The following is a 25,841-nucleotide window of genomic DNA, read 5'->3' as shown; positions in this document are numbered from 1 at the left end:
GCCAGGTGAGTGAAGACACAGCTGCAACTCTCTTCATGGTTGCAGGGCTATTGCCAGTGTGGTGTAGTGATTAGGCTAGAAACTGGGAGACCTCGGTTCAAATCTCCTCTCAGCCATGAAGCACACTGGGTGACTGAGCTGATGAAGGTCTTACTACATCTTTTACACCTGGTTCCAGATGGTGGATCTTGGGATTCTAGTAAAAAAGTAGAGTTGACAAACCTAAACTCTGCCCACCTCAGGCCTTTGAACATATAGCCCTACTGGATCATTCTAAAGAGCCAACTAGTCCAGCATCAGCAACCAGATGCCTATGGGAAGCCCACGAGTAAGACATGAGCACAGTAGCACTCTCCAGCTGTTGTTTCCCTGTCTCTGTTCACTGGGGTGGCACATAGCTGTCATAACTAAGAGCCATTGATGGCCTTATCCTCTCTTAAAGTTGGTGGGCATCACTGCATAGTTTTTAAGTATGCACTTTGTGAAGTAGTCCTTCCTTTTGTCTGTCCTGAATCTCCCACTATTCAGCTTCAATGGATCACCCCAGGTTCTAGCATTATGAGAGGGAGAAAAACTTTTTTCTCCACACCATGCTCAATTTTACATACCTTTCGTTATACCTCCCCCCACTCCCCGCAGCTACTCGCCCAGCCCCTTGATCATTTTGCTAAGTTCTTTGCCTCTGCTAGCTCTACAATGTGGTTTTTGTCATGTGATCAGAACTGTACACGAGCTATTGAAGTTACCTTGGACCCATCCATCATATCTGCCGCCTAATAGGTGCCCAGAAGCGGGCGAGGGTTGCATAGGGTGAGAATGTAAGTTTTAAGAGCAAACTCCAAAGGGGTGCTGGAGAAGGGAAAAAGTCTGCGCAAGCGCATTGCACCCACGCTGGGTTTGCACAGTGTTGCGGGAAAGTATCTTTCTCACAACAAGGGAGAACTCGGCCGTTTATGCAAATTAGGCCAACCCACCTCGCGTTGCTCATTGGTGCTGAAGAAAGGGGCGTGACCGGATATGTAAATAGTACCCGGCGTTTTGAAGACGGGAGGAAGGAAGAGGTGGGGGAGAGAAAAAAAACAACCGGCGTTTTTCGTAAATGGCGGAGAAGGAAGAGGTGTGGCTAAATAGGCAAAAATATAGCCCGGGTAGGGAGGCGAGTCCAACCCAGAGGTAGTGGTTGTGGCTAAAATGCAAATCCCAGCTATAGTGACCACTGATTGAAGGAGAGGAAGCGGAAAGGTTGGCTTATGCAAACGAAGGCGTTCGTTCCTCCTAACTAGTCATCCCTCCTTCTCCTCTTCGCTCAGCCCCGCCCCGCGGTTTAAAAGTCGTGGCGCCTGCGCAGTGAAGGGAAATGAGGACTTAGTTACACAACTGACTGTGCTGTTTGAGGGGGCTGCGTTTTCCCTTCGGCCTCAAGACTCCCCAGGCTTCTTACTAGGCTTCCCCTCCCCACACACTGCTTTATAGGCATGAGTGGGGATCAGCTGCACAACGACTCCCAGGTAAGGGCTCCCAGCTCCCACGCTTAAAGAAGTAGTTAAGGGGAACTCGGGAAAGCTTATGGAGACTGAGGCCCAAAGTTCCCTTTGAGGGGAGAAATCGGGTTTTTTTTAAAAGGTGATGGGGGGAGGAGAAAGCGTATATCTTAGTACCTCCCCAGAAATATTGGGAATATGATTTTTTGCATTGGCTTCCTCAAAAGCAGATATCCTGTCAAATAACAATGGCAGGGGGCTTCGGGGTGAGGGATCCTGGACCTCATCGCTTTCAGTTCTTCCCAGACTTATTTGACCGCGGGTCTTTAAAAATATTTAGGCCCCTTACCTTGTACTACCCCACCCCCGCATCTCTTCGCATCCCGTCAGACCCCTTGGATTGGAGGGGTGACTCCTTCTGTCTGCGGACATTCACACCTTACCGTCTCTCACAGAGCTCCCTTCAAGTTGCTTATAGGCAGTGTCATATTAATTCTCCCCACACCTACACAGCCAACCATCTCTCTTAACCCGCATCTTCCCTAACTCGTTCCAGCAAAGGAGGGTCCTCGGGGAGGGAGAATTTGCTCCCCCCATCCTTCTCGATTTCCTCCCTACCTCTTGGAAGGAATGTAGGGCTCCTAAAGAGATTGAAGGGGGGGGGGGTTGAGGGAATCTCCTGCTGGGAATGCAGAGCCACGCACGAGGAAAAGAAAGGCAATTAAAATAGGATGGCAAAACTTCGGGGGGGGGGGAGAGAAAGAAAGAAAAATCTTTATTTGGTCCCTCTCCTTTGCTAAGGGATACTTCCGAATCATTTTAAGAGCAATACGGTTGACTTCTCCCTTCACCTTGGCTCGTGTTTTCCCTTAAACAAGACAAAAACATTTTTGTGTGTGTGGGAATCCATACGTAGATCCTGTTTTTGTAAAAAATGTATTTTCTTTTTCCTCCCCCTCACCATAGATCGATCCAGATTTCCGAGCGAACGGTGAGTGTCTTGCCCCTGGCCCTCTATACTGGGGAGGGGGTAGGATTTGCTCTGCTTTCTTTCCTCCCCCCCTTCCCCCTTGTATTGCTGAGGATGGTAAAGGACAGACATGGCGTCCCAGAGACTAAGTCCCGTCTCCTCGCTCATCGGCCCCATTGTTCCCATCGAGCTTCCTAATACTCGGAAATCTTAGGCCCCCTAGCCCATCCGACCCCATATCTCTGTAGTGAGGACTGTGGAGACCACAGATCTGGTCTCGGTTGGCTTTTTGGAGTCCCTCTTGGGCTTCGATTCCCCCTGGAAAGTCGCCTTGTCGACGGTCGGGACTTAGTCTCTGCGCCATTTTCTTTTTCTCTCTCTTCCCTGTGTGTGTTTCTTTCTCCTTCTCCTCCCTCGAGCTGCCCATAAGGAGCCTCCTGCAGTGAAAACATGCGAAATAATCATCTTTCCCACTCTACATATTCTCTCTAAAAAGGGGAAACCATCATTTTTGTTTGTTTGTTTTCGTTTTGGGTTTTTTTTGAAGCTCGACTTAGCTATCTAGTTGCCTTTTTATTCCTACCTCGTCCCCTTTTTCTCCTCCCTCAGTTCTGTTTCTTTCAGTCTCTTCCCTTATAATGAAATGTGGTTGCAACATGTTGCTGTTGAACTGATTCTCCATCCGTGTGAATACACAGCATATTTAAGGTCTAGATACAGAAACTAGGATATTATTCCTAGATTTTAAAAAGAAGAAAAAATAAAACACTGTGGACTGTTCCAGAATTGTATTCATGATCACTTTGCTAAAGTTCGGGAGTTAATGATGTATATGTGTGTTCAGTTTATAAAAGCTATAAGCACTGGAAGTCTTCTGTATGTTTTTTTAATTTCTCTGTGTGTGGAGGGGGGTTACAATTCTGTTATGTATGCCTTTGTCACTGTTGCATAGAGAGATGTCCCCATCTTTTAAAAGGAGAAAATAGATCTGGGGGAAAGGGAGGTAGAGGTGGAGTTGCATATCAGCCAAAAATGTCAACATTGCTTCCACCACCTTTTGAAAAGATGATTTCACCTTGGCTTTTAACTCCTGGGGGTTTTATGATACTGGCTCTCTCGCTTTCATGAAACATTGCAGTGTTCTGCGTAACATGTTTGCATACTGGCTTTGACAGCAGGTTCTGTACCTTTTGAATTTCTGCTCCTGCATAAAGAGCATATAGTCATCCATGATAAAGGGTATGGGGTTGATGTAATACAGGTATTCTTTCACCCTGTATGTTGAAATATTTCTGCTGAGACATTGAGATTTTTAAGTCCTTTGTAGAATAGTAAAAAAGAGATGAGCAGAACCTCCCCAGCCCCAAACTACCAAGACATAAGAATGAAGGTGGTAATGACCACCCATTGACTAATATAGATGCATAAAATATATTTTTGCCTGTATTTTATATGGGGTGACAGTTCAGTGCTAAGACTGCTTTAGATTGAGATTGTATTGCAATACACTTGTACATGAGTTGACTCTTCTAGCTTCTTGCCACGTTCTGACTTCTTTTTGAAGTGTGAATTGAGTATTGTCTTGGATATCTAGTTATCCAGGCACCTGAGACTTAAATGCTGGCCCTTACATGGTGGTACCTAAAAATTTGAATCTTGTATTTTGGAAGGGTCGCCATAAGTCATAATCGACTTGAAGGCACATAACAACAACATTTTGGAAGTAGAAACATTTTTTCTAGGCCTGTTATTCAGTATTTTAAGAACAAGTAGTAGTTACTAGTGAGTAAATAATGAAAATGGGTTTGGAGGATGGTTTCTCACCCTTGTTGACCCCAGCTTCCCTTTAGTTATCATGTCACTGTAATCATTCTTCCAGCCACAAGCTGTTTATTATTCAAGAAATAGCAGTGCTAATAGTCACGTCCTTTTTGACCTTGCCACTAAGGCTGAACTTGCTTTCATGTCCTCAGCCTTTTACTTCTGTGCCCCTGACTTCTGAGTCAGAGTAACTGCATGTTGGTGTCTTAAATATCCATTTCCATTCTAGGTAAAGCAATGGAGGGGACATAGAATTAATCCCATATAAATTATCCTTAGTACAAAATATCTCTGTAACTGTACTTACAGAACTTGCCGGTTCCCTCTCTCCATTTCCCCCTCTCTCCCAGATCTTCTTTTTGTGTGGCCTCGAGCTGTCAGTTCTAAAAAGATGAAAAAGTAGCAAACTTACAGTCTATACAGTCAAATATATTTAAAGGCACTTGATGCAAAACAGCTATCTATTCGTTACTGAATATATATGCATTTGATGAAGGCAGCCAGTTTGGGGTAATGCTACCTTATGTGAACTGTTTCAGATCTCAAAAGCTAAGGAAAGTATAGTAGACATTATCAAGTTGATGGGAAACACCCAGTGAACACTACTGATTTACTGCATAGTATTGTTTCCTGTGACTAGAACTAAACGTGTGGTTTAGTATGGCTTGGGAAACAAAGTGATGTTATAGATGCTGTCAAGCATAAGTTTGGCCTGTCATGAGCCATTAAGTATCAATACCTGTCCTAACCAGATTGTCCTTGCCGACATCTATCTAGGTACTTTGGTAGAATAAAATTGCTCTATGCTTCCATTTGGGTACTTTATTTTTAAAAAACTTGTGAATCTGTTTTATTTTCATGCTCTTTTAAGCACTGTCTATATTCATGCATAGAAGGGTCTCCTTTTCATGACTTTCAAAATGATTCTCCTACACTACATGCATCAGTTGAATAGGACCAGTTCTAAGAGCCAGTTCAAACATTCAGGTAAAGTACATCAGAAAGTGCATTCCATGACTCACCATTTCAGAAGTGTACACTTGTATGCTCTCTCTTTCATCAGAACAATCACCACCGCTCTGCATATAGAAAACAGAGTTAAGGTTAGTCTACATGTACTCTTTGGTTTGACATACAGAGGGTGCATTCCCCCAACTGCATGGTACAGTTCAGAGTGGGCTGTAACCATGTGCTTTTTCAGAAAGTTTGAATCTCCCCATGATAGAAAACAGTTTTTGAGGGTAAACCATCCAGAGTTTTTCAGGGTAAACTTTAACTAGATCCAGCAAGAGAAAAATTGTTTTCTTTCAAAGTTTTCAATCACAATATTAATAAAAAATCAGTTTTTTCGCATAGATCCATCACTGAACCTGTAACAGACAATTTGGTCTCAGAAGCTGCTCTTTCTCCCAGGACTTGATTGCTTGGAGGATTGAGCTTGTATGATGTTCTGATACTGAAATGATCACATGACATGCACCTGAAAACAAATGACCTCTTTTAATGAGGAAATGCACGTGTGTGTAACATGTTCTAACAGTTTCATGGATATAATTCTCTCACTATGAATTTGTATGCCAGGTGCAGGAAAGCTGTGTATACAATGTTGTGTCTGAGCTGGAGGCTCAATGTCTTATTTATTTATTGTATTTGTATGTCGCCCCATAGCCGAAGCTCTCTGGGTGAATGGATAGTTTCACCCACCCACCCAAAAATGTCCTTTAATTTCTTCATTGTTTGCAAAACATGGCTGCTTTCTTATTTTACAAGCAAATATGTTTTAGCTATGATGTAGAGCTGCTAAGAAGCAATCACCCTGATTTTGCTTTTTCTTGATGTTAAGAACATAACATAATTCCCTGGCAGGCTTGCATAACAGTAAAATATGGCCTTGTGTAAGTTTGGTTTAGTCAATTAGAGTAACTATATTGACAGTAAGAGAGAGTAGAGGTACATCTGTGGAATGCCACTGAAATATATTATGTGGCCTTGAGCACATCATCTGAATCCTTTGGCTTTTGGGAAGCTTATACTGATGAGAACTTCTCACTGAAGTACATTTGCTTGCTCGGAAATATGTTTAACCAAATTCTTCTAGTATCTGTTCTGTAATAAAGTTGTTAGGATGGCAGCTCTTAGGAGCTACTTTTTACAATAATTTGTGTTTCAATATGGGCAATTCTGTAGTACCACCACGAGAGAGACAGAGACAGTGTGTGTGTATGGCAATTTTGGTGCAACTTTGCATTTCTCAAAATGCAAAATGGGTAATGAGTGGAAGAATGACTTCTAAATATTGAGGTCTAATATTTATAAATGGCAGAATCTACTAGGTGCATGAAACGGCACATTTAGTTTTAAATTGCTTGAACTGGGCATTTGTAAATAGCAACTAAGTAGAAAAGGGCAAACATTTAAATTCTAAAAGATCACATAGGTTATTTTAATCAATTAATCTCCAAGGGCTATGGTTCTGGTAGCAAGTGTCTATGTTTAATGTTGTTAGGAAACAAATGACTTTGGGAAATGTCAGTTTGTTCTCATTTTCCTATATCAGCCAATTTTTAGGAAACCTGTTCCTTTCTAACCAGATGTATGAATTCCAGGTATGTTGAGTTAAATAAGCTCCAGGATAATGGGAGCTGCAGTTCTGATCTGCCCCCTCTCTAGGTGTGGTCTTCTTAGTTTCCTTTTATCTGACTTTGCAGCTGAATTATCATGTGACTTTGGCAAGCTGCTTAAGTACTTTTCCTCAGTTCTTCACATTTACATTGTGAAGATCTGCAGTCTAAGTGAGTAAAAATATTGAAGATCTTTCATAAACACTGTTGAGATCATTGACTGACTATTTGAATTAACATGCTTGATTATTAATTCTGGTTGGTGGTGTGACTTCAGGTCAGAGTTCCCTGTCTGAAAAGATTTGCAAAAATGAGATGAACATTCATATTTCTTCTCGTTGATTGATAGCTTTGATACAGCTTACTTGGTCTGATTACAAGTTGTATATCTGTGTCTCATTAGCTTGCAGCAATTCAGTGACATATTATCCACAGATTTTCCTTTATATTCTGAAGTAAATACTTGTGTACCATGTTCAAAGTGAATTTAACCTAACTTGAGTCTTTCCAGTTTCAGCAGCATCTTGTATAGTACTATTAATTAAAAAATGTAGAATTTTCAGAGTATTGGCACTTAACAAGATCATACAGAACTTGCATGTCAAATGGTAGCTTATGCAGCTGCAAGCATTGGTTTTGAAACTGTGTACCAGATTTTCCCACACTTTTCTTGAAAAAACACTGAAGAAAATCCTCACTATTAATCATATGTATTTGCTTACAATTGTAATACTGCAATGATTGGAGCTGCTGCTGTGCAATAGTATAAAATAGTTGTAGAAGAAATTCTGTACCTTGTGTCGCAAGGGCTGGCATTTCTTTAGTGAACTGGTTGCATTCAAGTATGGCTGAGAAACATGTTCCTCATGCTCACTAAATCATTCTACTGGGCAGTGGGAGTAGAGCTTGGTTCCAAGGGTCTCTTATTAGCTGAGTAATTGTTGTTGATGTCATATTGCTTGATCTCTCAGTGACTTTTGATACCAATAACCATGGTATCTTCCTGAACCGGCTCTGTGAGATAGGCATATGGTAGCTCTGGTCTTAACTTGGGAATCAAATTCAGAGAATAGCACTGAGTGATGATCTCTCAGACCCCTTGACAGTTGTACTGTCGCTTGCGAAAGGTTGCCATCTTGTTCTCAATGCTATTTAACATTTGCATGAGGCTGATGGGAGCGCTCATTGAGAGATTTGGAGTAGGGCAGGTCAACCTGTATGGCAGCCCCACATATAGAGCACATATTAGACATCCAGTCTGGAGGTTATCAGCTCATAGACGACAGAGGTCAGGCTATCCCTGCCCAGAAACAGCCATAGTTGTCTTACCAGCCAAAGCTGGCAAAAGGCACTCCTGTCTACTCAGGTCACCAAGTCACTAGTGACAGAGATAAAAGTCCAGGAGTACACCTAGAATAAGAATTTGCTTCTTCGGGGGGAATACAACCCCATCCAAAGCAGACAGTTAACCAATTATCTGGACTTGGGAACTACTGTACCATAGCACCTCCAGTTTGCCAGGATTCAGACTGAGTTTGTGGGCCATCATCCAGCCCACCACCAGCCCAGGGCTTGCACAGCTTCTCTTGATTCAGATGTTACTAACAAATAGAGCTGGGTATCATCAGCATGCTGATGACAAGAGTAATAGGGTCACATTCCTTCATCCTTTACCTGATAAAGGTCACCCATCTATAATGTTATGTCTGTTACGCAGTGTAATCATTGTGGATGGGACAGAAGGACTAGGCACATTCATCCCCAGGTTCATCTTGAGCAGAGATAAGACCCTGCTTCCCTGTCCTTGGGGGAGAGGCAGGGGCTGGAATGAACCAATTTGTCTTACTGCCAAAGTGAGCCAAAATTCATCTTCCATGTACCTAAAATATTTGTGCATAGTCTCACTTGTGCAGGCTGACAGACTTGCACTTCTTCCTGTTAGCAGCTGCTGAAAACATGCTCCAGTATTTGGTCTTATTGATCTATCGATCTATCTGTCTTATCGCATTTATATACCGCCTCATAGCCGAAGCTCTCTGGGTGGTTTACAACAATTAAAAACATTAAAAACAAGTATACAGATTTAAAACCATACCAAATTAAAACCCATAAAAACCGATAGGCAAGTTAAAAACGTGCTATTTAAATGCTGTTAAAAAATACCTGGGAGAAGAGGAAAGTCTTGACCTGGTGCCGAAAAGATAACAGGGTTGGCGCCAGGCGCACCTTGTCAATATCAATCCATAATTTGGGGGCCACCACTGAGAAGGCCCTCTCCCTTGTTGCCATTCTCCAGGCTTCCCTTGGAGTAGGCACCCGGAGGAGGACCTTTGAAGTTGAACGTAGTGTACGGGTAGGTTTGTGTTGGGAGAGGCGTTCCATCAGGTAACCTACTTCTCTGTTGACCCTAATAGGCTTGCTTACTAGGAAAAAATGGACTGCCTTCAAGTCGATCCCGACTTATGGCGTCCTATGAATAGGGGTTTTCATGGTAAGCAATATTCAGAGGAGGCTTACCATTGCCTCTCTCTGAGGCATGTCCTCCCCAGCTGGCTAGGGCCTACTCAGCTTGCCACAGTTGCACGAGCCAGCCCCTTCCTTGTCTGCAACTGCCAGCTGGGGAGCAACTGGGCTCCTTTGGACGATGCAGCTTGCCCACGGCTGCACAGGTGGCAGGGCACATAAACCAGAGCAAGCCTTACATACATTTCTAGGGTTTATTAAAGAATAAAGTTTAGTATATTGCAGTGTTTGCATGTACAGATTCATGCACATATATGTATGTTCCCAAGTAAATGTCCTGCTTCCTCCTCCAAATGTGAAGTAAGGTGAGTAGTTGTTTGCTGAATTTTCTGTTTGGGTTTATAGAGAGGAAGTGGCACTTTTCTCTGAAGTGGGCTGAGATCATCTGATGGATGGAACAAATCCTTTTAGGACAATAACGACAATCAAAATAGTTTTAGTTGTGGCAGTGCAGAGATTGGGATATCATTGCCATCCATTCTGCCCCAGCTAGTGAATCCCAGACTGGAGCAGGTCAAACATCTTATAACGCCAGCATGCAGTGCAGCCACTAGCACCAGTCTGGTTGCCTTGGCAATCTGAGTGTGTTCTCTCTTCTCTTCCCCTTTCCCCCATTTTTCTTAGAGTATATTCAATTGGATGGCTTGGTTTTCCCTCAATATAGTTGATACATGGCTAACTATGACTGGCTATTTGGTGTTGAAGTATCGTTTTCATGACATGATCCCTGATTGACTGGGAACACACAGCCAAAAAAAAAAAAGTAATTGGCTTAGTAAATAAAAAATAAAAGTGCTGCCAAAGCAGCAGCACAGGGAAATACTGGCTGTAAACAGGTAGGATTCCCCTCCCATCACCCCAGATGTCCTCACTTGCAAGTATCCTTTCATCCAATGATTAGATGAAGGCTGCGAATGGCCAGCCACTTATATGAATAATATGGCCTCCTTTAATTCATATTTTGTGAGATAAAGCACAGCTAAGAACTTGTTAATGTCACCTGTTCAGCTGATAAACTATTAGAAATATGCCCATGTAGTGTGGTTAGTAAGGAACAAACTGGACAGAAATATCTTGGGGGCCAAACTAAACAAGTGAGATTGCATTCTGTGAAAGGTAAATCAAAATTTACAGTCTGATTTTCAGTTTACAAGGACTGTCTGTAGCTCAAAGCCACATACAAATTCAAGTATTTGCATAAGAGCAAATAGTAGATTTGTATCTTCAGGCATATGTTGGGTAGCCCACAGGATTTTATTCATCTTCTTAGTTGTCCTCTCAGCACAAAGTGTGGAAATTACAATAAGTACATGATTCATCGTAATTCATGGTAACTTTTCTATTAATTTCATTGCGGAATAATTGTGCAAGTCAGACCATATGAATTAAAGTGTTGTTGGCATCTGAATTGCTCTCCTGGTTGTTTGCTTTTAATGAGAGCATAGGTTTGGCCTAAGAGAAGTGTTAATTTTGTTTTTTGAAAAGGAACATCTTACCAAAATCAGCACTGTCTTTTTTATTAGTTATACAGTGTTGACCTGCTGGTTTAACAGACTTTAAAACCGCTGCCTTAGTAGGGTTTTCATGCCATGAAAAATAAATCTCTTTATTTTTCTCTCTCTCCCTCTCTGCCTCCCCCCATCTCTAATGGAGGTGTTACATTTATCTGGAAGAGAGTTTTAAATTCCACATTCAGTTCATGGCATTTTAATGTACTTGATTTGACAGGAACAGCAGCATAACTAGCATAATTTTCTTTTGGCCTAATGATTAGTTGAGATATTTAACTGTGTAAGTATTGAAATGTGTCTTGTCCTCATTAAGATATATAGAGCCAGTTCAATGTAGATTTACTTGGAAATAAGTCCCAGTGAGTGATGGAATTTACCTCCCAGGAAACCATGTGTAGGATTGGTGCTGTGTGTGTAGCCTTTTTTTTCTCTTCCTGTTGAATTTTCCAACGAAAGCAAGGGACTGACGGCATTAGTAGGATCTTCCTCATATCCTTGATGATTAGTGTTAGGAATGTGTGGTTGGTTGGATGGATGTACTTTCTGACCAGTGAATTACTTGATACATGGTAGGATCTGGTAGGTCCCAGTAGTTGTTAAACTGCTTCAAAGCATGTGTAACTGGTTGCTTCTTGTGTTACTTCATAATGGTGTTGCTGCCCCGTTGTGGACCACACCTGAAATAGAGCCAATCCTGTAGAAATAACCTCTGTTACTCTATAATATATGTATAATATATTCTATAATGTGGTGAATAAACCATCCTAATTGTGATTTCACTCCCTCCCCAATTTTTCACACGTTTTGATCTGAATATGTGTATCTTACAGAACTGTTTGGTATATTTGTCACAATCATGATTGAAGGGCATAATATCTTCAAGCCCACATGTCAAAACCTGTTGGGAACCTGGGGCAATTGTTGCTGATTGCATCATGTATTAGTGGTGTCTTATTTGCGACTTAGCAAGCATGCTTAAAACATTTTTATTTTAGTAGGCACATTAATCAGTTCTGCTACAGGTAATCATTTACTTAAGAAAAGAGAGGGAATTATAGACTTACAGGAATGAAAGGACCTATAATTTGTTAAGGTTCTTAGCCTGTGGTCCATGGGGGTCCATGGATGGGCTTCAGGGGTCTGTGAATCGGGCGCAAAAAACGTCAGTTTCCAATGCAATAAGATAAATTGTATTTATTTATAGGGGTCCATCCCTATAAATAAATACAATTTATTTTATTGCATTGGAAACTGACTTTTTTGTGCACCCGATTCACAGACCCCTGAAGCCATAGCATTCATCGAGAGCCAGTGTGGTGTAGTGGTTAAGGTGTTGGACTACGACCTGGGACACCAGAGTTCAAATCCCCACATTGTCATGAAGCTCACTGGGTGACCTTGGGCCAGTCACTGCCTCTTAGCCTCAGAGGGAGGCAATAGTAAACCCCCTCTGAATACAGCTTACCATGAAAACCCTATTTGTAGGGTCGCCATAAGACGGAATTGACTTGAAGGCAGTCCATTTCCATAGTGTTCATCAGATTCTCAAAGGGGTCCATGACCCAAAGAAGGTTAAGAAGCACTTTAAGCGTTGACCTGTTTCACTCATTACTTAGCAACAAACCTGGGTTTGTTATCAGATGTGCACACAACCAGGGGCTGCAGCCTATCCTAGTTCTTCGATGAGTGTACCTGTAAGATGCACACAGTTTTCAAACACCACTTGTCACACTTGCATGTCACAGTTTTTGGTGTGTACTTTATTTTTTAAAATGCAATTAAGGTATATATCGAGACAAACCTCTAATTTTGTGAAGAGACCCAAACTCTTTAGCCCCCATCCTTGGCTCACAGTCAGAAAATATGGCCAAGATGACAGAAATGATTACTGAGACATTTAGTAGGAGACTGTTCACCTCCAATATTTGCTGTTTTGAAAACTGTGCCCGGGGAAGGGTTCTGTGGCTCTTAAGAATGGAATAAAGAGAGCACTCTTTCTAGTTTTGGTACCCCAGAGAAACAAGTAAGCAAAGTTCATGCTTTTTGGTAAAATGTCAGTGTTGGGCTTCTCATCAGTTCCTGAAGATGGAAATAAAAGAGCAAAGATAAGGTTTGGGAGGGAGCACAACAGTGAAGAGTCAATAAGCAGGCTATCTGAAGCTTCTAAGAGCTTTTATTACAAACATGCAGTGAAAATACTCTGTCTCCTCATAACATGCCTCAGATAAAGGCAAAGTTATTCTGTGCTCTTGTGAAGAATGTATACTCTGGCAACCATCTATTTCTGTAAGCTTTTAAAGTTGTTGTCTCAGGGTAGCTTCATATACATGCCCCTTGGCGTGCATATAAGCAGTTTTTGAAAGTGTATGTATATTACAACATGTGTTGTGAGGCTTTTTTGCCACAGATGTTTGGATTGTTTATGTACATCTGTGTCCCATTCTATGTGTACCTAAGGAGAAACTTTAGCTGCACATACAAAATCTGTGTATAGACCAAAGGAATTTGACAAGAGTCCATTGTTGGACCATGTTTTTGATGCAGTTGTTTTCATGAGTCTTGATAGATTTATTTGGAAAATGAATTAGCTCTTGTATAGTTTGAGAGGTGAGCTAATTTCGTCCTGTAAAGTGCTGGCTACCTTCTGAAAGGTTTGTCTCATGCTGCTTGGTTATATCTCTTTTCTTTTTTAAAGTTTAATCCAAGTTCTCACCTCATGAAATATCATTTGGTGTTGATAGCAATGGTATGTAATGTCTTGATTGGGTCATGTGTAAATTGGCTTTCTCAGCAATAATCTGTTTGTTTATTAAAAGAAAGATCTTAATACCCTCAAAACATTGTCTATATTGATAGTCCTAAGCAGTGATTAAAATACTCAAAAATCATTCACAAAGACATTAATTTTATTATTTATTTAGAGTACTTATGAATTGTCCATCCTCCAAAGGACCTTAGGGCTATATGCATCAAACATTAAAACAAGATACTAAAGCATTAAAAAATAATGAGTTTTAAATAAAAATTCATTAAGCACTGATGCTCATATTGCTGCTAAGAATTAAATGTTTCATTGTAAATGTAAATGTACTGCCTTCAAGTCGATTCTGACTTACGGCAACCCCATGAATAGGGTTTTTATGAAGCTGAGAGGCAGTGACTGGCCCAAGGTCACGCAGTGAGCTTCATGGCTATGTGGGGATTTGAACCCTGGTCTCCCAGGTCGTAGTCCAACACCTTAACAACTATACCACATGAGCTTTCATTTCATTATCAAAGTACAAAAGCCTGGGTAAATAAAAATGTCTTCAATTGATGTCAAAATCAGTAATGTGGGAGACAGATATATTGCTAGGGCAGAGGTTCTTAACTTGTGGTCCATGGATCCCTCTCTGTCTAGGGGGTCCATGGATGAGCTTCAGGGAGTCTGTGAACCAGGCACAAAAAAAAAATTTCTGATGCAATAAAATTTTATTTATTTATTTGTTGGGGTCCATAGCTTTCACCAGCTTCTCAAAGGGGTCCATGACCCAAAAAAGGTGACGAACCACTGCTCTTGGGAGAGATAATTCCAGTCAGGGCCCTACCACAGAGAAGGCACTCTCACCACAAACTCTGGCCAGGACTGCAAGCAGAGCCACCTTCCTCCCCTCCCCCTTGGACTGATCTTAAGGATCAAATTGGCTGCTATTGGAGGAGGCTGTTCTGCAGATATTTGGGGCCTGAGCCATTACAAATCTGTAATTTGTTGACTAGATTTATTTGCTGAGAAAGCAGATCTGTCTGGAGTTGCATGTTCAGTTGAGTTGACACATGTCTGGGCACAACCAAGCTCAGATACATGCAGAGAGGCCACTATTGGTGAGCTTCATGGTACCTGTTAAAAGAAAACAAATCTGCTCATCTAGCTAAAATGATATAAATACTTAAATTTTGTAGAAGTCGCTGTAGCAAATATTAAAAACCATAAAGTTGCCCCCCTGCAGCATTATGTCTCTGCAGCATTATCGTGGAACAAAATGTTTTCAAGCTTGATCAGTTTCTATTCATGAGGGTCCTGTCTTACTTACTTAGGTGTACCTCCACTCTACTCTCATTTTTAGCATGTTTTCATGAGAGGACGAGTCAGTTCATTTCTCTAATCCATGCCCTTGAGAATGTAATCAACCTTTTCTCTTTAAATAGCAAACCCCTAAGAAAGAAGTTGTTTGTGGTGCCTTATTGGTGTGTGAATGTTTCTATCATCATAACACTGAATCCTTGTTAAGGCTACAAAAGCTGTTAAAATTATTTGCCAGAGACTTCAGAGACTTGCTGTGTTGTGCAGATTTGAGCTACTAGATGACTAAATATAGACCAGTTCCTGCCCCAAGGAAAAGAGTGTACTTGTAGCCTCACTCAAAGCTTCTTCTTAGGTGTATCACGTCTTGCTAAATCACACCTGATCTCTCCTTCAAAGAGGTGTCTGTGTACTTGAATTGCCTTAGATAAATAAATGTTGTGGGCATTTATTTATTTATTATTTGATTTATATCCCGCCCTTCCTCCCTTGTCTTTGTAGAGCTAGAACAGTAGTCTTCAACCTCATCAAATCCAGGTCCCACTACATATCCAAATATGCATTCTTCTTATTTTTTCTTACCATATACTGATATCGTGTAGGATTGCTGTTGTGACCACTCTTAGATCAAGCCATAATCCACATTTACCAGTTGAGTTATTGTATTGTATTGAGTTAGTGTATTATTAATGATTAAAGAACCAGCAAGATCTTGGGTAAAAGCTATATTATGTTCCCTGTATCTCTACTTTTATTAAAATATTAAAATCCAAAAATGTTCTAACGTAAAATTAATGGGATTTTGCCATTGACTTAAGTAGTCAATAGCATTGCACCCTCTACCTCCTTTTTCTGTTATTTTCTCTACTAATCAATTTCGGATTCTTGATATAGTTTAGGATTTTAACTGATTTCCCCAGGAATAGTTTGGAGTCTCACCATCAGAAGATTATTAACGCCCAAGGTGGAAATAATAAGTAAGAAAAAGCAGCTTTTATGCTTCCTCTGTATTATGGATTAAATGGTTAAACAGTTTTGCCAATACTGCCTGGAATCTGTTCAGGCTGCTGTTCAGCTTGCTTTTAAGTTGACTGCTGTGTGCAAAACCAATAAGTAAAGCTAGCTGTATCAATGTAGAAATTTAAGAAGCAGCCATATTAACAAAGCACCAGAAAGGTGTGGAAAAAATAATTCTGAATTTTACTCATGAAAGTGACTTGATGAAAAATGTGCATCCAAGACCACCATATATTAGATACGTTCCTGTGTAAACAGAGCTCCTGCAGTGGCTTTCCTTTCATTTCAGTAGAGGAAATTGATCCTCATGCACAGTTATTTGCAGTGGAGCTCCACTTATGCAGCAGAGCATACTGAGCTCTGGCAGATTTGGTTTTGTAGCATTGCATGGGTTCATTTTGAAGGAAGTATAGAAACTCTTAATAGTCCCGGTAACTTTTAATTTGTCATGTGTTTGTCATGCACGGCTATTGGTGGTGATCTCCTGACATATAGGCAATTGCAGAGATGGGAATATTTCCAGGCCAGATTCCAGCCCTCTATGCAGCTTTGGGTGGCTTCTGCTTTGATGATATTAAGGTGTGGTAGCACTTCCGGAGCTCATTCTGGAGCTTAAAACTTGTAATATTAAAAGGTTTGTGAGATGGAAGGCCTAACACTGCTGGACCACTTGGGGGGGGGAGTGGTATCTGTAGAAAGGTGAGTATTGATTTATTTGCATATTATTTGTATAATATCTATTGTGTTCATGTGATGCATATATAGCTCCCAGAGCAAAACAATGAAAGTTAACGCCTATAACATCATTAGAAAGTTAACAGCAATTTTTAAATGGTACACTGTGAATTCAGTTTAATGATGAACCCCCCCCATCTGTTCTTGAGTTTCTGCTCTGCATGAATGGGCCAATCAGTAAACCAGCTTGGTAAGTTATGGCTGATGCTGAAGAAATTTGCTAATAGGCTGTCCTCTTCCCACGCCTCCATATGAAAGTGGCACAAGTGCCCCCTTTAGAAAATAGCTTCCAAGAGACAATAATGCTGGGAAAAACAGAAGGGAGTAGAAAAAGAGGAAGACTAAACAAGAGATGGATTGATTCCATAAAGGAAGCCACAGACGTGATTTACAAGATCTGAACAGGGTGGTTTATAACAAATGCTGTTGGAGGTCGCTGATTCAGTGTGTGTGTGTGTGAGTGTGTGTGTGTGTGTGAGAGAGAGAGAGAGTGTGTGAGAGAGAGAGAGAGTGTGTGAGAGAGAGAGTGTGTGAGAGAGAGAGTGTGTGAGAGAGAGAGTGTGTGAGAGAGAGAGTGTGTGAGAGAGAGAGTGTGTGAGAGAGAGAGTGTGTGTGTGTGAGAGTGTGTGTGAGAGTGAGTGAGAGAGAACTTGGTGAATGGGTGTCGTAGAACCATAGTTTTAGAAGGTATCTAGAAGGTAATCTAGTCCAATCCTCTGTTTAACGCAGGTTCTATACTACTGGATTCAACTCTTGTAAATTATATATTTTTTGAATTAATTGGTATTGATTACATTTCTTTATTAAATCCGCAGCATTCCTGACAGATGGCCATCCAGCCTTTACTTAAATAACTCCAGTGAAGGAGAGCCCACCACCTCCAGAGGCAGTCAGTTCTGTTGTCATAAGAGCTCTTACCATTAGGGAGTTTCTCCTGATATTTAGCTGAAATCCACTTTCACTCTTTGGTTCTAGCCCTTGTCTCCAGCACAAGTCTGTTGCAATACCCTACACCAACTTCTGTGCGGTTGGCCAAAGGTGTATGGATATGTAGAGTTCAAGGGAAGGCAGAGCTGGGAGCATGTTGGATGTCCTCTCTCCCCTCTCCAGGGTAAGCTCTGAAGAGGACTATGAACAGTAAGCCATTCAGGCATTTTGATCATAATTTGTCTTAGAAATGAGCAGGTATATAAAACCATCTTGTCTTAGGACTTGAGGCATGCAAGTAACTTGTAGGGACTTCATTTATTTATTTATCTATCTATTTATTTAAAAATATTTTTAGCCCGCCCTTCTACCCTATAATAGGGCACTCAGGGCGGCTTACAAAAATAAAATCAAACACGTACATAATAAAATTGTAAACAATAAAATCACAAAAACATTAAAATAAATTAAAATACAATTAAAATGCATAAAATACAATATATATCTATATACACATATAGACATATGTAGGGAGTGGTACTAAAGGGACTACAAAGGTAAATTTTAACGTAGAAGACATAAAATCAGTGTCAGGCTCAACCTTTAGTCCCTTCCAAAGGCTCTCTGGAACAAGATCGTTTTCAGAAGTCTCCGGAAAACCAACAGGGAGGAAGCAGAGGAGACTTCTTGTGGTAGGGTATTCCGAAGCTTGGGGACCACAGCTGAAAAAGCTCTCTCCCGCGTGCCTGTCAGTCTAACATCTTTTATGTCCAGGCACGCAGAGGAGACCAGAGGCAGATGATCTTAAATCCCGGGCAGGTACATATGGGCGTAAGCGGTCCCTCAGGTACATTGGTCCAAGGCCGTTTAGGGCTTTAAAGGTTAGAACCAGCACTTTGAATTGGGCCCAGAAACAAATTGGGAGCCAGTGGAGTTGATAAAGCACAAGGGTGGTATGCTCCCTGCACCGTGCTCCAGTTAACATTCTGGCTGCTTCAAGGCTCTCATTGTTTTAAAATTGGTAATGCCAGAATTTGCCATTTTATATCTCTCCATGCTGCATTCTTTTATCTAACTTTTTCTCCATTTCTTTTATCTGACTTGATATGTTTCCTTAAGCTCCTACTTCTCTCTGACCCCTTCAAATAATTGCCATGGCTTAAATTGGGCTCTTCATTGATGGATATGCATTCCTGGTCAGCGCTTATGTTTCAGTGTTTGAACAAGGGCCAAAGCTTGTTGAAACAGCTGTTTGGTTTCCTCTGAGGTTGCAGTTACTTGTTGTAGAAAGATGCTGTTCGAAAGTGCTGGACAAACATATATTGGTGCTGGGATAGGTTGTGCAGTAAATGCAGGTTGTGTAATTCCAGGGATATTTTTCCTTCTAATGTTCCAGGGGTTTGTTGGTTTTTGAGTAGCAGCTAAAGAAATATCTGAGTACTGCTTGTATTACTAGTCTTGATGTTTCTTTATGTGTATATCTAACAATTGCAAACTTACTGTAAGTAGTGTTGAAGGGTGAATTTTTTCCTACTTTTGATTTCACACATGATGTCCTATGAATGTCAACAGAATTTAAGCAGGCTAACTAGATGGGTCTGGGGAATCTGGTTCAAATCCCCATTGGCCATGGAGCTCACTAGGTGACCTAGACCTTGTCACTCTCTCTCAACCTAACCTACCTTGCAGGGTTGTTAAGAGGATTAAATGGGTTTGGGTGGAGAGAACCGTGTGTGCTACTTTTGAGGGCCTTGGAAGAAAGGCAGGATGTAAAGTGTCAGTCATAAAACTGTATTGTTGATGAAACGTATCCTTGTAGTGCTTAACTAAGACACATTGGACCTGTAGTTCAGGAGGTACAATTAGGGAGGGCAGGAGGATAGTTGTTTCTCTTTCTCTGTGCCCTGAATTTTTGGTTATTTGATATTCATCAGGAACATGCATATCATGTTGAATTACTAACCATGGCAAATGCTCTTAGAATTCTGCTTTGGGGTAATTAAATTTTGAATACACCCAAGAATCCCTTGCCCCTCTGTTGTTTAAGGGAAGGCCGTAGCTCAACAGTAAATCATCTGCACTGTGTATAGAAGATCCCAGGTTGAATCCCTGGCATCTACTGGTAGGGCTATGAGAAACCTCTGCCTGAAACTCTAGAGAGCCTCTGCTGGTCAATATAGACAATACTGAGCTAGATGGGCCAATGGTCTGACTCAGTATAAGGCAGTGCAATGGTGCCTTGCCAGAGGAACTGAAGGTAGGAAACCTGGCCAGAGTGATGCATATTAGCCGTGGACTTTCTTGAATGCCTCTTAGCAATTTAGTAGCATGTACAACATTTTTTTCAAATTATGCATTAATGATTCAATAATAAACTCCTTAGACTGGTATAGTGGGAAAAGTGGGATGGGCATACACCAGTTTTAACATGCCTAGAAAAGTTCTTTCACAAGACAGATGAGAATGTTCTCCATTTTAGAAATTCTTGGAGATTTAAAACATGAACAACTTGGTCGTCTCCATGTGTTGGTGTGATTCATTATAATATGAGAAGTTGACACAAAGTGGAGGAATGATGCTTCAGCTTAAAAATTTGAACATCAGGCATGGGAGCTGCTTTCTTACCCATATAGATCTACTTATGTGTTAAATGTGATATTGAGAGGGTTGATCATGCTTTATATAATAATCATACATTCTGTTTTCAATCTGTAGGGGTGAGTGCCCATGCTTCTATAGCCTAAATGACAGCACCATTGGCAGACTCTGGCAAACTCCAAGGTTTTCAGAAATACAAAGAATCGGGAGGGGGGGATCTAAAAGGAGGGAGGAAATGCCCCACAATAGCTCAGAGGCCATGGCATGTTGACTGACTGACAGGGGAGAAAACTCACACTCTTGTTGCAGTCATGTACAGACTTAGCTGGAAGTAAACCCCATTGAACAGAATGGAACTTTGTTTAAGTAACTGCTTACAGGATTGCACTGTCAGACATTACATTAACACTTTTTGAAGCATATAGGAAGAATGAATGAATGAGGAGACAGTTGTGTCCCAAAACAGTGTCAATATGCCACCAAAGGAAGTTGTCTTACACCTGATCAGATTATTTGCCCATCTACATCAATACTGTCTACTCTGACTGGCAGTAGAGTCTTAGGCTTACATCTTTCCCATAATCTCCTACCTCAGTTTTAACTGAAGATATTAAACCTGGGACTTTCTCTGTGCAAAGCATTTTCTGTACTACTAAGCTATTATTATTATTATTATTATTACTACTACTACTACTACTACTACTTGATTTATATCCTGCCCTTCCTCCCAGCAGGAGCCCAGGTGGCAAACAAAAGCACTAAAAACATTAAAACATCATAAAAACAAACTTTAAATTAACACAAAACATCTTCAAAAACGTTACTTAAAAGCGATCAAAACATCTTCTAAGATTAAAAACATTTTAAAAAAGAAAGTTTAAGAACATATTAAAAAGCAATTCCAACACAGATGCAGACTGGGATAGGTCTCTCAACTTAAAAGGCTTATTGAAAGAACCTGTCTAATATTTAAGGGGAGGGAATTCCACAGGGTAGGTGCCACCACATTAAAGGTCCGTTTCCTATGTTTCCTTTTCCTAAGCTATGGCCCCTCCCAAAGTTTCCATCAAGTCTGAGACCTGTGTTGGGCAGGGGCTGACTGATTCTACAGAACCAGAGTTCAAGGACCTCAAAGGCAATGTAGTCCAACCCTCTCTGCTACCACATCCCTGATAGGTGGCCATCCATCCATCCAACATCTAATAAAGATGAGTCCAACCTATTCTGCAGTATCCTGTAGAATAAGGATAGGAAATCTGTGGCCTTTTAGATGTTGTTGGGCTGTAACTACCGTCATCTCTGCTCGCTGGAGGAGCTGATGGGAATTGGGAGTCCAAGAACCTGTGGAGGGCCAGGGGTTCCCTATCCCGACTGTAGGATCTTGTTTTTGCAACACCTATGGCTGTGCAGAGAGCCAGTGTGGTGTAGTGGTTAAGGTGGTGGGCTACGCCCTGGGAGACTAGGGTTCAAATCCCCACACAGCCATGAACCTCACTGGGTGACCTTGGGCCAGTCACTGCCTCTCTGCCTCAGAGGAAGGAAATGGTAAACCACCTCTGAATACCGCTTACCATGCAAACCCTGTTCATAGGGTTGTTGTAAGTCGGGATCAACTTGAAGGCAGTCCATTTCCATTTTTTTCATGGCTGTGTAAGCAGAAGAGATAAGAGGGGCTGGGGGAGGGGGAAAAGGCTTTGAATTAAGCCTGAGACAGTCCTGGGAATGAGATGCATGCATGTGTGGAGGAGGAGTCGAGATGGTTTAACACCTCACCTCTGTTCTGAGGCTCAGGAGCAGGATGGAGGACACCCCATCTTCAGTTCAGTTTATGCTTAGTTTGGATCTAATTTTCAAGTTCTACTTACATTGGTTTTCACTGTATCTGAAATTCAGACTTTTAGAATAATTCTATCCAACAATTTTCAGTTCTAGTTGGATCTTGCTAAAAATGAAATTCAAATTGTAAATTCCACATAAGACTATTATGAAATCAATCACTTCCACTTATTTGCTCTATTTTAGGTGAGCCAAAATTATTTTATATATCACTTTACTTTCCTTTACTGTCTATAAATGTTGATTTATCGATGGTTTTGTGTAGGTACATAAATGTTAGTCAGCTTAAAACAACTGATCTAGTTTTTACAGACATGTGCCTAGATAAGTACTAAACCTGTCAGGAGGAACATGTGGCCTTCCCGTTCTTCTGTAATCACACCCAGGAATCCTGTGGCTCCACTTCCTGGAAAATTTTTCTCTTGTGTGAATCCAGATACAAGGCTTAGTGAGGATGTACTGTCTTCTCTATCTAGACTTCAAAACCTAGAAAGTTCATAATCCTTTTTGTGTGTAAATATCTTTACACCAAGGGTAGTGTGGTGTAGTGGCTCAGACTGTGGAATTAACCTCCTACAGTCAATATATGCTAGCGTTACAGAAGTGCTTGTGTCTATAAACTTCAGACAGAATGAATATTCAACTTCATACTTACTATATCTGGTTTTAATATATTGAATGTGCTTTTTTCAGATTTTGTTGCCATCTCCTTTAGGCTGGGTTTTGGGGCTTCAGTGTTTTAATCTAACCAATGAATGCTGTCCTGGGCTCCTGTTGGGAGGAAGGGCAGGATATAAATCTGATAGATAGTTGATTGATTGATTTTAAAAACTTAATCTACTTAATAGATCCCCTGGTTAAACAGGCAGGTTATTTTTCTTTTAAATACAACTATCTGTTAAAAAATAACTTGCAGATGGCAAACATCTTTAGAGGCGTTTACCCTTGTCTCTTACAGAGTAGATGCCTCTTCCAAGATGATGCATATTATGACACGTGTGCATCTCCTAAAAACAAAGTGAGAAGTGTGTATCTTGCTTCAGTACAACAGCATTAATTAAAACTTGTGTGATCAACTCGTAGTGGTTGTTTTCAGATGTTCAGCCTGGACAGATGGGGCAAAACCCTAGAGGGATGCGAGCACATGCTGGTCCTGTCCCCAATATTACCAGGCGCAGCCCCAAGGTGTGAAGGGGGCTCATGAGCATGTTCAGGCAAATACGCTTACAAGCCTCCACATGATCGGGAAACTTGCCTTGTCAGTGTTTCTGACTGCAATGAGGCTGGTAAGCACATTCATACAAAAGTGTTTGCAGGCTCCTTCCAGACTAAACGTGTAAAGGTTAGTGGGTGCACCCCAGACAGTGCAGGCAAGGCTAATATGTGATCCCTTGTCCCTCCTACACACTTTTTGCCCTTGCGTGTTGAGGCTAAATGCCTGAAGAGGGCTACTGACTCACTCCTGTGCATATTTACTCAGGTTCTCTTGATTGGGTCACAACCCTGGAGTTGACCAGTATTGCTAAGTGTCAGCTTTGTGCCCTGAGATTCTAGCTGTCCTTTCCAATAACTGGATGCAGCAGAAGAGAATGAAACTGCTGTGGCTCCCATCTCACCTCCCTAGCTGTTGCAGGATAAAACCAGGTTTATGGTTGCTCTCGTACAGCAGGCAGGAAAGGGGTGTGGAGAAAGAGACAAGTCGTCAACTTGCACCCTCTCACCTTACCTTAAAACTTAGATAGCACCTGAAGAATGGGGTGAATCTCTAGTCAAGGATCTGACAGCCATAGGACTGAATGCATTTGGGAACTTGGCAAACTTTTCTATAGCGTCTTTCTCAGCCCAGGGCTGGAGAAGGTACTGGATTATCTTCATCCTGTTGCTATCCTCTTAGTATCACTTATTCTCTTAGAAAAGAACATTGCAGCAATAATTCTTTGATGGCAGAACTGTATCTTTTAAAATAACTGGTTATCTTTTTTTAAAGTGTTATGTCCTTTTTATGCAATAAATCACATCACTGTTACATAGATTCCGAAGAAAGCTTAAAACCTAAGCATTTACTGACCGAATACATACACAGGCATTTCTTTATGTTCCTGTTTTTAAGGAAACCTATCATAGTGAAGTGTGGAACTTTCAAACATTAAATGTTAAACAGTGCTGGAGAGCTAGGCATGAATGAATGAATGAATAGGTTTATTGCAGTCATAGACCAGCATCAATATAAACATCATTATCATTAAAAAAGAGCAAAATTTTCAATAAAACAGCACAGGATAGTTAAAATCTCATTAAAATCAGATCTACATCATCAAATTATCAATCAATTTAAGAGAGTTCTTCTGCAATGGATTGTGGCAGAGCAGAAGCTAGCTATCGTGGTCGAAATCTGGGGGGATTGATCAGATACAAGAAAATCAACATAGAAAGTCATTTCTGCCAGGAATGTTTTGTAGGATTGGGGTAATTAGGTGGATCTAAGGTCACGATAGAATAGGGAGTGCAATAGCACATGTTCGACTGATTCTACTGCCCCGTCACCACAGGGACAGACTCTCTCGTCGTAGGGGATTTTTTTAAATCTACCCTCTAAAAGAGCCGAGGGTAGGATGTTAAATCTGGTCAGTGTGAAAGCTTTTTTGAATTTAGGGATAGTCAAAGTTGCTAGATAATTAGCGGGTACAAATGGCCTTGCATTAATCCTGAATTTTGTAGCCAGGGTCAAATGGGCTTGAAAGTCAATATCAAGGATTCGTTGGAGAATATGTTCTTTTGCTTTTATATAACCCAGATGATGGAGCATGGGAGTGGAGAATCCTAAGTTTAGTAGTTTGGCATTAATCAACTTTTTCCATTTAGACTGGAAAAGGTCAGATAAGATGCAGGGGGCCAAACCCACTGGAGCAAACATCTTTAGCCATGATTTAATTTTGCACATCCAGATGCGGGATTCTATTGTAGGAAGTCCAACCTCTAAGCGCAGAACATAGTTGGGGACACAACATGGAACGGCAAGTATGGCGCGTAGGAATTTGTTTTGAACTTTTTCAAGCGGGGCGTATTTGTCATAGACACAGGCTTGTGCCTTGTACAACAGCTGTGGGATGACTTTTGCCATGAAAACCTGTATAGCTACCGGAAGATATTGGCCCCCTTTATTATAATAGAAGGAGAGAAGTGCCTTCATACTGCTCTGGGCATTGGCAATGGCAGTCTTTACTTGAAGTTGCCATGCTCCCGTTGAGTGGAAGATCATCCCTAGATAACGAAAGGAGGCGACCTGGTCAATTAGATGGTCATTTATTTGCCAGCGATGCTTTGTCCTCTTATTAGAGAAGACTACGACTTTCGACTTATTATAGTTGATTGTAAGTGATTCAGTTCTGCAGTAGTTGGCAAGAGCACTAAGCAAGCGCCTTAAGCCAGTGCACGACAGTGATAGAAGAACTATATCATCTGCATACAGAAGGATGGACAGAGGTCTTTTAGATAATCTGGGCGGATGTGAGCAGATGGGCATCAAGGTGTCTACTAAAGAATTAATATAGAAGTTAAACAGTAAGGGGACTAGTGTGCACCCCTGCTTGACTCCCTTAAAAATAGGGATAGGCCTGGATAGATGCCCAGCATTGTTACATCTAATATGTAAGTAGTTGTTATCATGGAGACCACGTATTAGTAATAGGAGGCGCTTATCAATATTAGTAGCTTCTAATTTTTCCCAGAGTCTGTCCCTAG

The 25,841-nt window shown here is 41.1% G+C and overlaps 1 protein-coding gene across 1 annotated transcript in view; it reads left to right on the top strand.

Annotated features, from left to right (window-relative positions):
* Positions 1-25,841, top strand: part of TOP1 (DNA topoisomerase I) — a 134,672-nt gene that overhangs the window by 21,260 nt on the left and 87,571 nt on the right. The window contains exon 2 of the mRNA XM_061631492.1: positions 2,448-2,472. Within this exon, the coding sequence (XP_061487476.1) occupies positions 2,448-2,472 (25 nt within the window). The remainder of the gene's footprint in view (positions 1-2,447; positions 2,473-25,841) is intronic.

The sequence above is a fragment of the Rhineura floridana genome, chromosome 6, assembly GCF_030035675.1.
Source record: "Rhineura floridana isolate rRhiFlo1 chromosome 6, rRhiFlo1.hap2, whole genome shotgun sequence".
Lineage (NCBI taxonomy): Eukaryota > Metazoa > Chordata > Lepidosauria > Squamata > Rhineuridae > Rhineura > Rhineura floridana.
This window is presented reverse-complemented; position numbering and strand designations above follow the sequence as displayed.